This window comes from Cygnus olor, chromosome 6, assembly GCF_009769625.2.
Source record: "Cygnus olor isolate bCygOlo1 chromosome 6, bCygOlo1.pri.v2, whole genome shotgun sequence".
Lineage (NCBI taxonomy): Eukaryota > Metazoa > Chordata > Aves > Anseriformes > Anatidae > Cygnus > Cygnus olor.
This window is the reverse complement of record NC_049174.1, coordinates 31,236,449-31,251,701: the sequence shown is the minus strand read 5'-3', so window position 1 is coordinate 31,251,701 and position 15,253 is coordinate 31,236,449. Positions and strand designations below refer to the sequence as shown.

The following is a 15,253-nucleotide window of genomic DNA, read 5'->3' as shown; positions in this document are numbered from 1 at the left end:
ATCGTGGCCCGGCGGACAGGGCGCTGTGACCCCTTCTTTCCCCTTTTCTCTCCTTTTCCCCCCAAATCTCAGCCCCCAATCCTGCCGGCATGGCCAGCAGCTCAGCTTTGTTGAAGTCCAGCTGAACCTAACGCACCCGTGCACACTCTGTCAGGCCTGAAGAGACAACAAGCAGAGAGTGAAGAATACAAGAATTACACACTTAGACATGAAAACGGTCTTTAATTCGTTGGCGTTTTAGCAGCCAAACTCCGTGCTTCGAGGGCAGGGCGCTGGTGCTTCAGGGACGCTCGCTGCCCCTCCGCCTGGCGGGCCGGGCAGGGCGAGGCCGGGCGCTCCGTAGGGAGAGGCCTGTCCCTGTCCCCGTTCCTTTCCCCGTCCCTGTCCCCGTCCCCCGGAGCAGCCGGCGCGACCGTCCGCGGCCCTCCCCTGCCAGCGGCCCGGCGGGGCGCTGCGGCGGCTGCGCGAGGCGGGGACTGGCGCGGGAGGGAGAAGATGGCGGAGGCCGAGTGAGTCCAGGGGCGGCGGCGGCTGCCGGGCGGAGGGGGGCGGCTGGGCCGGGCCAGGCCGGGGTGAGCCGAGCCGGGTCAGGCCGAGCCGAGCCAGACGGGCGAGGCGTCGTGCGGAGCCCCGGCTTGGGGCCTCGGGGCGGGGATGGCGCAGAGCCCCCGCCGCGGCCGGGGTGCCCGGGGCTCCGGCGCCGCGCAGGCAGGCAGGAGGGACGGCCCCGCTGGTACCGGCTGCCAGCCCTGCCTTGCCTTGCCCTGACCTGCCGGCTGCGGCTCGGGCACCGCTCTCCGGGGCTCGGTGCCGCCGGGCAGGGCTGAACCTGCCGCGGGGAGACGCTGTCCCTGCCCCCGGAGGGCGCCGCCGGCGGGGCAGGGCCCGCTGTCCGCGGTCGCCCCGTACCGAGCCTCGGTGGCATCAAGGTGGCCGCAGGCGGTGTCCCGGCGGTGGCAGTGCCCAGGCCGGCGGCTGCTGAGCCGCAGAGGTGCCCAGTTCCTGCCCGCCGAAGTGGGGAGATCAGGGCTCGGTGTTGTGGGGTTCCCCGCCCGTGGTTTCCCTTCGTTTTGCCGTTGCGTTCCGCTCCTTCTTGGTCTTACTGAAATAAATCTCTTCTTTCTTGCCCCCCCACATGCAGCATTGTTCATAATACATCTTATTATGTGAGAAGTTTGGTGAAATTCGCACAGCAGAGCTCTTCATTAGCTTGGGGAGCGCTGGGGAGCAGTGGTGGGATGGATCTTCTAATTAAAAGACAGTTAAGTGTTTTGAAAATGTCAGGAGTGATAATTTGCTTGTTAACTTCTTTGCGTAAGGCCAGGCATCGCGTGGTTGCCTTGCGAATCGTATCTGGTTCTCTCACATGGTACATTTGGTATGTTAAAAAGCTCGGGCTGAGGCCTTGTGCCACTGAAGAGGGAAAGTGAAGTTGTGACTCTGTAACAGTGCCAAGCCTGCAGCTTTCTGTATGTTTTCGCAGCTTTGAGTGTTCGTTCCCAAAAGACGAAGGCATAGAAGTTGTGTTGGTTCAATGTGTGAACTATTCCATCTGAAGGGAAACCGTACATATAAAATACAGGGCTTGAAAGGAGGCAGGCTGTCTCAATCATCTGCATGTACACCAGCTTCCCAGTCTAGGAGAAAGAGTTGATGTCTTCTTTGGAAATCTTAATGTCCATTTTCATTAAAGGAAGCAGTAGTAAATACCTTTGATATGCAGTTAGCGTGTCTTGCCTGGGAACCTTAAACCCAGGCTGTCAGAGACACTGAAGAGTCCTGATGTTAGTTTTGGTCGGCTACCTTGCTCTGCTCTGCCATTTTTCTGGCATGCCAGCAGCCAGGCAGCAGATAGAATTTGGGAACTGTAATAAAATAAATGGGAACAGCCTGTGTAGGGTGGGAAACCAGGACAGAAACCACTGCGTCATACTAATTTGAGATCTGGTATTGCTTGCTATAAAGACATTCATTGACATATACCCACTGAAAGTGTCCTTGTGCTGGTAAGGCTGTTTGCCTTGTAGTAAAAACATTGCTGGAATCTGCAGTGCCTTGAATGACTTGCAGCTGCAGGGCTTGTCTAAAAGCAGCAAGCAATTCCCTAGCATAGAAAAGTCTTGTTATGTTTTGATAAGCCTTAACAATTAAGTATCATGTATTTGCCAAAGGGTGTATTCAGTGCGAAATCAGGTAAATACGGTTTTCATTTTCTGAAACTGGTTTATGCCAGAGTAAAATGGACTTTAACTTGATCACCAACATTTGTAGTTTTTTAAAAAAAAGAGTAAGATCTGGTCGGTTTTTACGTCTGTAAAACGTTTTACGTAGTGCCCAGTGGGACAGCTGATGCTTCTTAATTAAGTTGGAGATTATTGTATTCAAAGAATTACAAGAAGCAGAGTCTTGTTAGAGGAAGATATCAAGAGATGGTATAACATGGGGAAATAATGGCTGCAGGGAAATTATTAATAGATTTATTCAAAGATTGGGAGTCGGGTTGGTCTTGCTTAATATTTTAATTGATGAGCTTGGTGCACAAAACAGAATTGTAGTAATGGTGTTTACTGGTGACCCAAAGTTGGGCAATGTTTGCAGGGTCAAAGAGGACAAAGGTATCCTGCAGGAAGAATTGAATGGCATCGAGTGTCAGAGTGATACATGTGGGATAACATCTGGCATGCAAGGTTTGGAGCTGGTACTGAGAAACAGGAGTTTGCTAACAGGAGAGAAGAAAGACGTGAATGTAGTAACAGATCACAGGATGTGAGCAACTGCTTTGTGGTGGTGGAAAAAAAGCAAATGTGGAGTGCCCCAGAAGAACTCAGCTAAATAGGCACACAAAAGTAGGAACTTTGTTGTACAAGGAGAGCCAAATCTGGAAATTTTCATGTCAGCTCTGGTCACATTAAAAAAAAAAAAAAAAAAAAGAAAGGAAGTGCCAAGAGCTGTTGGGATGATGAAGTAAGTAGAGAGTCCAGAGTTTAATGTGTTTTCCTGGGAAAACTAAAACTAAGAAGCGACCTAATGGTTTAACACCCCTCCCTCCCCCATTAGGTACAGTATTCCCACTGAGTTCTTTTTTTGTAGTTGGGACCTACGGTTTCTGGTGCCGTTTAAGACCTCCCCTGTAGACTGTGAATATTCCTGCCATCGCCAGGTGGGCACAGCCTGCAGAGGAGTTTCTCAACTCAAGTTGTGATTTATTTGTGATTCCCTGCTTTCTTTCCTGGAGGCTAAATGTATTATCCAAGCTCTACTGCCATGCCATCCAGAGGAGGGAAGAAAAATCTGGAGCGCCTCCCTTTTGCTGGAGGGAAGTGTTGCAGTGCCAGCGTTGATGCAGACATCTCAATGCTCGGTGTGAGTCAGGGTGCTGAGTAAGAAGCCAGACACACCATGGTTGCTGTCTTCGCCCTCCGCCTCCCCAAGACGGGTTCCTGATTACAAATATTGCTCAAAAGCAGCTGCGTAGAAGAGATCCTGTGTTCTTGGGAGGGCTCTGCTGCCTCCCCTAACTGCCAGCGGGAAGTTAGGTGTGATAAGAACATTTTTTGTTAATCTTATCCTTTTGTTTTGCCTCTTGGAACTTCTTTGCAGTGCTGGAGGATACCTCAGCATGGCATCGTGTTGTTGCTGGAGGTATCCACAGTGTCTTAGCTAGCCTGGATGCATTTCACTTGTCTCTTGGCATTCGGTCAGCAAAAGGGAAGGCAGGTGCCTCCGCTCTGCCCTTACGTCTGCAGAGAGCCTTCTCTGGATCTGCTGAACCTGAGCGGAAGGGGAAGGATGCACCCGCTGTTTTGGCTCCCCTTCCGTCCCCGTGGCCATAAGTAAGAGTTAACAGAAGCTGCCACCAGCTGGCAGTTTCAAATTTAAAAACAATGTCAGGGCTTTTTCTTTTTCTTTTTTATTGAGTTCCAGGTGGCTAAGCTGCCGATCAAAACTGTTGTTATACACGAATGTGGCACCGAATCCGTGTATAACAAGACTCTTGACTGACAGTTTTGTTTTTTAAAAAGAGTGATTGGGATGGGAACTCTGCAGGCACTACGTGAATGGCAGAGTTATTCATGTAGGAAGCCATCCAGGGCACGTGCAGGTAGAGCTCCTTTTTCCCTTCCCACTCAGATTCTTTTCTGCCTGTCCACAATTATAGTTTATAATAATGGATGGTAGCTTTGACAAAATGTTCCTTTGGTAAACATTTTCTCTGTACCGGGGTTACTTTTCTGGTTCAGCAAGTTATTTGCTCTTTATCTGGGATTACGCAAATTGGTGTACTCTGGGATTGCTGAAATTTTGTCTCCATCCTGAAAAATATTTCTCAGATTTCACTTTCCAGTTGAGAAATGTTTTCTGGCTTCTCTTCAAGAAGAAAGATCTGTGAACCCCTGTGGCTAACTTGAAACCAAGGGCTGTCTTACTTCTGAATTACATAATCTCCAGTTGTTTAAAGGAGGGAATTAAGACAAAATTTACTGTTACTGTGAAGCAAGCCTTTCTTCCATCTGATATCAGTTTTATTTTTCTCATTGCTGTGGTTTTGCATTCCTAGCTGTCCTAGCCCACATTTTCTTCCTTGTCTCCTAGTAGATAAAGCTATTTGTAAAACTTGTTTTCTTTGTAAGGCGTTTTTGCAGCTGTGGTTGGTTCTGGTCTCAAAAGACAAATTGCCTCTTCAGAAAATTCAGAAAAAAATATAAAACCCAATTTCTGATTTATTTAGGAGAACTATGTATAATGTTTTTCACATCTGAATTTTTCACCATCGTTTTGTTATTTTTCAGGGTTTGGGTATCTCCTAATTGAGGAGAGTCAAAATACTGACTACGAGTGAATCCTCCTCAGCCAGTCTGTCGGATGCCTCTGAGAGCATAAGAAGTCATGGCGGAAAATGATGCAATGCCAACCTTACCAAAAAAGTGTGGTCCATACATTTCATCTGTAACCAGTCGTGGCATGAATTTGGTAATTCGTGGTATAGTGCTGTTTTTTATTGGCGTATTTCTTGCATTAGTATTAAACTTGCTTCAGATCCAGAGAAACGTTACTCTCTTCCCCCCTGATGTGATCACAAGCATCTTCTCCTCAGCTTGGTGGGTGCCACCTTGCTGTGGCACGGCGTCAGGTAAGTTCAGTTGTGTATTTATGCCTGGCATGGAGATGAGAGGTTGGATAGGTAGTTATAGTTGCAAAAATCTTCATTTGAAAGGTGTGGAAAATAAAAATTTCAGTCACATTGCCTTTTCTAAGCTATTGCTATCCAGATCTCACTGGGTATTCACAAATAGCGTGCATGTGTCCAAAAATTATTGTTCTGCTAACTCACTACACTGTAATATTGTTAGCAGAGTATAACCTTTGCGTTTTCTTCTGGGAAGGTGGTGCCACTTGTAACTTTGGGGCTGGTTACAGGAATATGCTCTACAGGCAGCCCATGGAAACAGGCTGGAAGCGTCAGATGTTGCTGCACACTGCAGCTTGTTTTTAAGCACGGTGAACAACCCCAGTAATGCTCCGTTTGTGGTCCAACTTTCCATTTGTTCCTCAGTCCAGTTTGAGGTATTGCTTTAGCTGTGTAAAGTTCAGAAACCTGACTGTGTCTCGGGGAGTTAAGGCCAGATACGCAGTTTTCAGTTGTAGAAGCCCGTTACAGAACAGAGCACCTCAGTTAGATTCATATATCAAGTCGGATGATGTGTACATGCTTCGTTTCTCCCATAACCACGTAGGGAGTTGAAGCTTTTTTGTGTGATTTGGGAACTAGTTTAAGTGAGATGTCTACTGTAGGTAGTAAGAAATATCCCTTTTTCCATTTCTTTCATCTTCAAGTATCAAGTACAAATCTGATGGAGTTAGGCTTTCTACTTGGCTTTGAAGATTGTTGATCACATGGGTCGATTTTACACTTCACTAAGGGAATATCCTTAGCAGCGAGGTCTGGAGGAGTTCTGATTTAATGAACCTTCACAGTAAGTGCAGCATCTTCTCAGAGATAGTTTAAATAAGATTGAGAAGCTCACTTTTCTGGGGATTAATCATAGCACCATAGAATGGTTTGGGTTCAAAGGGAGCTTAAAGATCATCAACCCCCAGCCATGGGCATGGAGATGAAGAAAGTCAATGAATGAGTTTTTGAGTTGATACTACTGTTGTGCTGCTGATAATATTTAAGTCTTTTTTTTCTTTTTTGCTTATCTAATTGCTTTCCTTTTGATAGCTTGTTGAAATAGCTCTCTGAATCCATCAGTTTTGTTCTACCGTGGAAATGCATTTGGCATATTATGGCCGAAGTTACATACCTACTTTATCTGCTGGTTGTCTTACTCCTCTTTCCCTTGTCTTACTGTGATTGTGGATTAGTTTTTTGGATTGTATTCTGCATTTTTCTTTTAAACTTTAAATTGGTTGTCTAGACAAACACATCTGGTAAAGAAATGGTCTTTTATGTATGGAGAAGTTTGGTTTGAATGCTGTCGTAGTTGTGACAGAGTTCAGCTAGTCAACAGTTTTTCTATGGCTTTCTGTGTAGGAATGATTTAGGGTGTTGTGGTTCTTAGCATTGGGATGTAGCTGTCTGTAATTATTACTTGGAAAATGGATGTCCCATGTCTGTGAGGCTTACAATGTGAGAAGGGTGACATGGTTGAAAAGACTGAAGGACCAATAGTACGCTTTGTGTTCTATTAAAACCATGTTCACACACTGTTTTAGCAGTACTACTTTCTATTTGTCATTCAGGGTTTCTCTGGGGGTTAAAACCGACAGAATCCCATCTTGCAGCAGCAACACGTAAAGTTCACCGTAAAGTTTGAACTGTGAACTGTTTGCATCAGGTTGTACCCTAGGCACTCTTGGTTTGTTTGAGAACACCATCTGCAGCTGTGTACAGGGAAGTCAAAAGGCTTCTCATGTCTCAGTGGTTTTGATGGAAAGACTGGATATTGTTTGTAAAACACAGTCATCTGTTAGATATTTGCACCACTTGCTTTTAAACCACCTGATTTAAAGATATTACTTAATTGGCTTTTCCCAGCAGGAGTGACACCTGCTAAAGTTTGAGTTCTTTCTCTTTTATTATCAGTCTTTTCCATGTACCTTCCTTATCCCCTCTGCTAGCATACAGACAGGCAATCTCTATGGTACATGCTGATAATTCACCCATTTTCTTACCATTTATACTTGTACAGCCTTCCTGGAACTGACACAAACATTTCTTTGCAGTATGGTTTATTATTATGAACAGAATAAAGGTGTTTTGCATATTTATAACCGGTGGTAATCGAGGTTGCTTTCAGAGAAGTCCTCTCATCCATCCCTGTTATTAGTCATCAGTTTGGCCCAATGCCTTTGGCAAGAAAATTGTTCGTGGAAGATTTTTTTCCTCTCTAGCCTTACTGGTGATTTATTTTCCTGAATCATGGAGATCAGGTTCCTATCTGTCTGAGTAAAGAGCATTTGCCATAACATACCTCCAGCAGCATGCCAGACTGAGGGTACTACAGTCCATGCCAATTACTCAGCCTCTGCCTCCCTCCTGCAGCACCAGTTTAACTTTAAGCAGCAGTGTTAATCCTCAGCTGTGTTGGTAACAGTCTTTTTCACTGCAACTGCAGTACAGAATAAATTTATGAAGAAGTGTTCAAAGAGCATAGCAGTTCCCTGGGGTTGAAAGTCCTGTTTGCTTTTAGTATTCAACAGCTACTGCAGGTTCTTGGCTTTCCTTCTTCTGTGCGAGCCTTTATAGTAGCACTGAAGAAAATAAAAACATTATCCAAACAAAGACGGCTTGTAACAACAACACAAGAAGACAGAAAATATTGACATTATAGAGAACGGTTTGCCCTTACTGTGGTGTGTTTGTTTTGTAGTTATTTTAACGTGCATGTTTGATACGTGGGATTTTCAGAAGTGCCAGCCTGCAAGCTATTACTGCTCTTCTAGAACTATGCTGTGAGAGTGCAGATTCTGGTAGGGTGCAGAGTGCTTTAAGCCTCAGCCCTTAGTTCAAATCAGCTCAGTTTTACTACTTCTGCTATATCACTGCTGCTGTAGTTGACAGTGCTGCTGAACAATTCTACAGGGCTTTTTAAATAATGAAATTGTTTGAAATTCTGTTTTGTTGCAATGTGTGTTTTGTACCATGTATGCCTAAAATATTTGTTTTTGTTACAATAATTGTCTAGGTAGTCTTTGTTTTAGTTAAATATTGCCAGTACTTTAACTTTTGGGCCTTTTTTCTTTCATGTTTCCACAGCTGTGATTGGGTTACTGTACCCATGCATGGACAGACATCTGGGAGAGCCACATAAATTTAAGAGAGAATGGTCCAGTGTGATGCGATGTGTAGCAGTCTTTGTGGGAATAAATCATGCCAGCGCTGTATCCTATATTCTGATGAAGTTGGCGATAACAAATAGGTTTCCAGTAAAACAAAGCTTACATAGTCATGGTGAATTGTTGTTAAAAATATAACATGCAGCATGTTTGCAAAGGAAATGCTGAATATGTCTTACTGTTAAACTGGGATAGGATTGTTGGAGGTGGTTAAGTCTCGCGTTTTTTGGTTCTGAAAAAGCTTTTCGTTAGAAATGCCTCAGTATTGGGCTTAGTCTTTTAGTCTTTATTATCTCTGAAAAATTAAGTGTGGGGAAATCATAGAACCGTAGAACAGCTTGGGTTGGAAGGGACCGTAAAGATCATCTAGTTCCAACCCCCACACACGCACCTCCACGGATGAGGCACCCACAGCTTCTCTGGGCAGCCTGTTCCAGTGCCTCACCACCCTCTGAGTGAAGAATTTCCTCCTAACATCTAATCTAAATCTCCCCCTCTTTCAGTTTAAAACCATTCCCCGTTGTCCTGTCATTATCTGACTGAGCAGAGTTGCTCTCCATCTTTTTGTAAGCCCCTTTTAAGTACTGAAAGGCCGCAGTGACGTCTCCCCGGAGCCTTCTCTTCTCCAGGCTGAAGATCCCCAGCTCTCTCAGCCTTTTTTCATAGGAGAGGTGTTCCAGCCCTCTGATCAACTTTGTGGACCTCCTCAGGACCTGCTCTAACAGATCTACATCTTTCTCGTGCTGGGGGCCCCAGAGCTGGACACAGGACTCCAGGTGGGGCCTCACAGGGGCAGAGCAGAGGAGGACAATCCCTTCCCTCCCTGCTCTCCACTCCTCTGTTGATGCAGCCCAGGAAGCAACAAATACTTACAGGGTGTGTGTGAAAGCACATGCACTTTGCAGAGAATGGGGAAAAGTGGGGACCAGGTAATACCAGTGACTTCACACAGCATTTTCCAAGGCTACTGTTGTTACCCCATTCTACAAACATGGCCTTGATGCTGCGATGGTAGTTACCATTCCTATGGCCATTCACTAAGAGCAATTAGAAGTCACTCAGTGTGTTACACTACATTATCTTCCTCCTATTTGTGTAGCTGTTCATGTGCAGCCTTGCACAAGTGTGCTGGAAACCGGCATTCCTCCCCTCTGAAGCAGCTGGTAGTGCTGGGGGCATGCTGGATCACAACAGGGCGTTTGTCATGTGGATTGGTGCACCTTACTGGCAGCATGGTCCCAGTGGTTTTGTGTAGTCATATCCAGTGACTCCTCTGTCTGTAAAAATGGGGTTCTTATGAAATGGTCAGAAAGAAAATTTATCATCTCTGGAACTCTCATTTCTTTCAGTGTCAGCTCCAGCTCTTACCAGAAATCTGTGGGGTGAGCGCTAAGAAGTTTCTGATTTTGTGCTACTGAATCTCCTCATTTCCAAGAGAAGAGCACAAGTTAAGTGAGCAATGTAAGGGCTGGCTGAATTCTGAGGTGACTTGGCCCTTAAACGGTTTTTATTTTATGGTTTTCTTCCTGCAAGCAATCCTATGCAGTATGTCCAGATGAGCTGGAGTTGTCGAGATTCAAAGTCACTCTCGCTGTCCCAGACAAAACTTGCTTTTTTTGTCAAAGATTAATTACTGTGGTCCTGTGGTTCTCACCAGCCTTGGACCATACCTGATATGTAAGCACATGCAACTTTGCTGCTTTTAAGAATGCAAGAGAGTTGACAGCTTCTCTCTGCATGGGTCAGATTATTTGCAGCAAACCATCTTGCAGTTTTCTAACAGCTGTTACACATATTCCAGAATATCATTAATGTACTGTCTGTGTTTCTTCCTTGACAGCTCTCCAGACAGCTTTCTTTTCAGTTTATTACTCGTTCTGCACATTGCCATATTTGGTGTGGGTTTTGTTCGTTTGACATTTTTTTCTGATGCTATTGATTTTTATCCTGTAATTAATTAATTTATTTGCTAGTTGAACTTTTCTAATTTCCTGTAGGTCTCTCTCCAGGCCTGTGTGAGAAAATAGGACAGTGGTTTTACGTTGTCATCCCATAAATTTTCTTTAAGGCTTATGAAACTTGACAGTCTCCTTTTTAATAATCTATTTTGGAAAGGACTAGTGAGGATGAGTTAGTATTTCCAAAACATTTTGAAGAAGGTGAGATACTGCAACGATATCTCAAGCAACTCACAATTTTATTGCAGGTTTGATGAAAACTGAATTTAAGTGTTGAATACTTTCACATTAATATTATTTACGTTTTGTTTTATAGAAAGCATTATTTTTTAATGTTTTGCTGAATGTAAACTAGCGTGTAAATTAAACATAATTGCAACTGAAGTAAAAGTGACAAATAACTTTTTTCTTTATACCTGATAGCAGTATGGTCGCGAATACAGTTAGTTTGTCTCACAATAAAAAAATAAAGCGCTATCTGTTGTGCCAAAATATGATAAAAGAAATTAAGAAAACTTTACATTTGCATTTGACATTTCCAAACTTCTCCTTAACAATTAACCTAGAAAGTGGATTTTGCCAACAATATCCAGTTGTCTCTGACATTAGCAGCCCTATCAATTGGACTGTGGTGGACATTTGATAGATCACGAAGTGGCTTTGGTCTTGGAGTAGGAATTGCTTTCCTGGCCACATTGGTGTCACAGTTTCTGGTCTACAATGGAGTTTATCAGTAAGTATTCTAATTCTTTAAGGCTAAATTATAGTATCCTGAAGCTATACAATAAAATCGGAATACCTGAAGGGGCAGAATTTGTCACGACTTCCAAAGCTGCCAGCACTTAATTTGAAGCATAAAATACATTTGCGAAAGCTTTGTGTTTGCAGGTGAGTTTTTTAGTTGGGAGTTGTTTATTTCAATAAAATTGCTGCTGTTACCAACAATGCACTTTTTTTTTTTTTTTAGTTTAACAAATGGGATTATAATCAGTAAGAAGCCTGATTTGTTACTTGCTGTAAGCAATTAAGTTTCTATAATAGTAGCTTTTTGAGTTGAAGTGTCCTGTTATTTAAATCTGTGGATTTGTCTCCTGTGTTTGGAGGTCTCTACGTATTGCACAAGATTGAGCTAAAAAAATGTATTTTTTCCAGATACACATCTCCAGATTTCCTTTATGTTCGTTCCTGGTTGCCATGTATATTTTTTGCTGGTGGAATAACTATGGGCAATATTGGCAGGCAGCTGGCAATGGTAAGTTTGGAGGGGAGGATTGACTGCCTTCTAGTAGTAGATGTAATCCATGTCATCGTTTCCTTCAGAGATACCAATCAGTTATTTGAATTGAGGAGGTGGAGTAAGGTAGTAACTGGTAATCTTTGTTTTTTGATCTAGTTAGTGAGCCATTAGCACTGTTAGTCAGTCCATGGTTTTGCTCAGTACAGTCAGTTGCATTCTTTTAGTTATCTCAAGACTAGGAGCTAAATAAGAACACCAGGTATGGGGAGAAGTCGAGCCATCCCCTAAGTCTGCTGCTCACAGAAGCAGAAATTCCAGCCAGCAGCATGTGCACAGAACCTAGGGAGACTAAACTTATCTGGGTGAAGTGTAAAATGAGCTATCTTACCACTCATTTTGTAGAAAATTCTCCTTCATATTCTTTTTCATTATTTATGTAAATTACTGTTGTTGTTTTTGTCAACTTCTGTGTTTCAGTATGAATGCAAAGTCATTGCAGAGAAGTCTCACGAGGACTGAGGAGAAACAAGATGCACCTTTTAAACAGGAAAATATCTGACAAATGACTGTCGGAGGAGCATAAGGAACACTTGACTATGAAATTGCCAAAATGCAATTTTTTTCCCTTCAGTGGTATACTTTACTGCAATCTGTGATTGCTGCTTCTATAGAAACCTTGATGTCTGATTTTTGATTACTGTGAAGTTACAATAGTATGCAATACATTTGATAATATTGGTTCAAATATAGGATTCTTTTTTTTTCCAAATCTAAACCGAGTTTACCATAAATTGTTGTCTGTCCATAATGTTGCAGTGCCAAACTGAACCTTTTGCACTACATTTCTGTAGCTGAAACTTCTGCTTCACTTTATCTTGAAAGTTTTAAGGAATTTGTTCTTAATAGCTCAGTGAAAGACAAGGGATTCAAAGTTAGGAATGAAGATCTCTTTACATGATGATAGCTAGTAATACCTTTAAGAAATTCATGGATTACAGGTGAGCCTTGATGCAATAAGTAACTGATTTCTGCCTATTAACATGTTGTATCATTCCTCATTGCAGGTGAGGAAACTTAGTATGGATTGCGTGGGTTATTGCTGTATCATTTCATTTGTCTGTGATCCATGCCCAGTTTCTCGTATTCAGAACGTAGAAATGGAAACTGAGGAAAATGGAAACTGAGGCTTCACCGTTTTCCCCCCTTGTACAACCAATATACATGCTTAGATATGGATTTATGTGGACAGTCATTAGATGTGGACAAATTCTGAAACATCTTGTATTGAGTACCAGGATACAATTCGGGTCATTCTTGTACAATTCCTTAAGCTGACTTGTGTTGATCCCTTTTAAAAAGGTGGGTTTTTTTGTTTTTTTTTAATGAAATTTAATTCTGCTGAACTAAATCAGCCACTACCATATAGTGTCAGAAAGACCTCCATTACCGATGTTACTCGTGATTGTTTTTGTCTTCTCCCTGTTGTGTTTGCAGGGATTGGCAGGAGAAGGCAAGGCTGTATTTTAGGTACTGATGTAGCCCTTATTTCTGTGACCTTGGTCCAGGCACTCATAAATGCATTTCTTCTCATCGCAACTTTCTGAAGTAGAGAAGTCCTGTTATCCTTGTTTTACAGGTGCCTGTGCACAGAAAGTCTGATAGGACAGAACTGAAATAGGCCATATATTAATCGGTTCCCTTCTTAAGAAGGAGAATTTTGGTGTGACCCATGTTCATGGGCATACATGGAATTCCCTTATGTTGGCTTTGCAGCTCCCTTTTAAGAGCACGAGACAAAGGAAACTGTGCAAGAAGGCAGAAAGCAGACTTGAAGAGGACTCTGCCAGCCTGTGCCAGCAGTGAATTTGGTGTGGAATGACTCTACTTTGTTTTCCTCTTTCTATTTCTGTGCTGATGTTAATTGTTGTATTCTCTTTGTTTGTTTGTCTTGAAGTACTTTTTAAATCTTCCATGAAAGGTTTATAAGAAATGTTACAGTCACCTAAGGAGACTGGAGTTGGTCCAAAGAACAAATAGATGTTTAGACAAGTTTTTATTAATGTGTACATGCATTGTACATGAAGCTTGAAATAGGCAACTCTTTTTCAGTCTTATATACTTGTATCTAAGTCTGAAAAGTATGCAATGGAGTGCTTCCAAAAATGATGGTCACAAGATGGAAAATTTCTTGAATGGGAAAGTGTAAAAACAATAAATAAGCGAGTGATGTGTAAAGAGCTTGGTTCTGCAGCTCCGCAGTTTCATTAGCTTATTACAGTTCTATGGCAATTCAGCACCTAAAGCACACTTTCATTTGGTAATGTTTCAAGAAAGCATTTGCAGATGTTTTTTACCATGGTCTTCTAAACTGAGGTAGACCATGTTTAAGTAGATCCCTGACTAGAGATTTCTTTTAATCAAATCATGTGGCAATATAAAGCTTTTAATTCGTAACGCCAGGAGACCATTTGGGCATGAACTAAGGGTGAGTTTCCTTAGGCAGGCTGTGGCATCCCACGAAAGAAACTGTTGTGCTTTCTGTACAGTATTTGGCCTGATCTGCCTTCTCTACATCAACAAATGGTTTCAGCTTGGTGGGCTGAATGAAGAGTCCCTCTTGAATTATCAAGGCATGAATGGCATAAAAATTCAGATGTTGGTGTTTCTTATCCTGACTGTAGGAAATAACATGGTACCTCAGTAGCCAGCGTGCTGACTTGGCAAACAATTTACTTTCATTGTGACCAGTAAGTGTGTACAACTCGAGATGAATAGTTCTTATTATTCACTTGGTGGTGGAACTGCTTTTACCTGCCAGTCTAAATATTTACACAGAAGCAGCCTTGTGTATGTGAAAATGTGTGCAGTATGTGAGAAGTGGTTATTGTGCGTTCGTGGCACCCACTTTACAGCAGTTTGCACTCAGATTCATCTAAACCTGATTAGACTGCGCTGTCAACTAACTTCTTTTAAATTTCTTTTTGGAAATTTTGAGCACGTCTTGCAAAGGCAGCAATCATCCAAAATAAATTTGGGTGGAGTCCTTTATTACATGTGTTTTACTTTTTTATTCTTATTTGACTGAAGTTCTTACAAGAATGAGATCTTGGATGTCTCATTTTTTTCAAACTGCATTGTAATTTTGTGGCTGATGTGTTCAAATCCTGACAAAGGTTCACAAGAATGCTGACACGGCCTTAACTGTAGTGGTGTGAACATGCTGCTACTGTATAGCATGTAATTATACCATTAGACTGTCTTAAAAATGTTGTTCAATAGAGAATGAATAAGGTATATTTTAGATACAACTTTATAAGCACTATAACCTCTTCACTAATTAAGCATTGTAAGCTCTATGCTGTTTAAACTGGCAAATTGCTGTTAAAAGCAAAATGTGCATTAAATACAATTGCAACCTTGTTTGAAAGGTTTCTTCTCTTTTTTTTTTTTAAGAAATAATATTGATTTTTTTTTTTAATACAGTGAATTGTCTTCCATCAGCAGTCTGATAATAACTTTGAGCTGGCATATTGGTTGCACAAAACACCTCTCTGGAAATAGTTAAAAAAAAAAAAAAAAAAAGAAAAAAAAGGCACAATCAAATCAGCAGTGATTTTATCACAGTTAGCATGCTGAGCTGCCTTTGAAAATGTGCCCTTTTGAATCTGCAGTGGAAGTATTTGAGCTGGGGGAAAATAAACTAGATAACTTCAGTTGC

General features: G+C 42.4%; 1 protein-coding gene across 2 annotated transcripts; it reads left to right on the top strand.

Moving 5' to 3' along the window:
• Positions 1–339: 339 nt before the first annotated feature.
• Positions 340–14,955, top strand: INSIG2 (insulin induced gene 2). 2 transcript variants are annotated; one of them, XM_040562538.1, is made up of 6 exons: positions 340–509; positions 4,791–5,131; positions 8,261–8,385; positions 10,865–11,031; positions 11,451–11,550; positions 12,013–14,955. In XM_040562538.1, the coding sequence occupies exons 2-6, from the start codon at positions 4,888–4,890 to the stop codon at positions 12,052–12,054; spliced, it is 678 nt and encodes a 225-aa protein (XP_040418472.1). In that variant the 5' UTR covers positions 340–509; positions 4,791–4,887; the 3' UTR covers positions 12,055–14,955. The 2 variants fall into 2 exon arrangements, with proteins under 2 accessions (XP_040418472.1, XP_040418473.1); XM_040562539.1 differs by lacking the exon at positions 340–509 and having other exon boundaries at positions 4,809–4,971.
• The last annotated feature ends 298 nt before the right edge of the window (positions 14,956–15,253 follow it).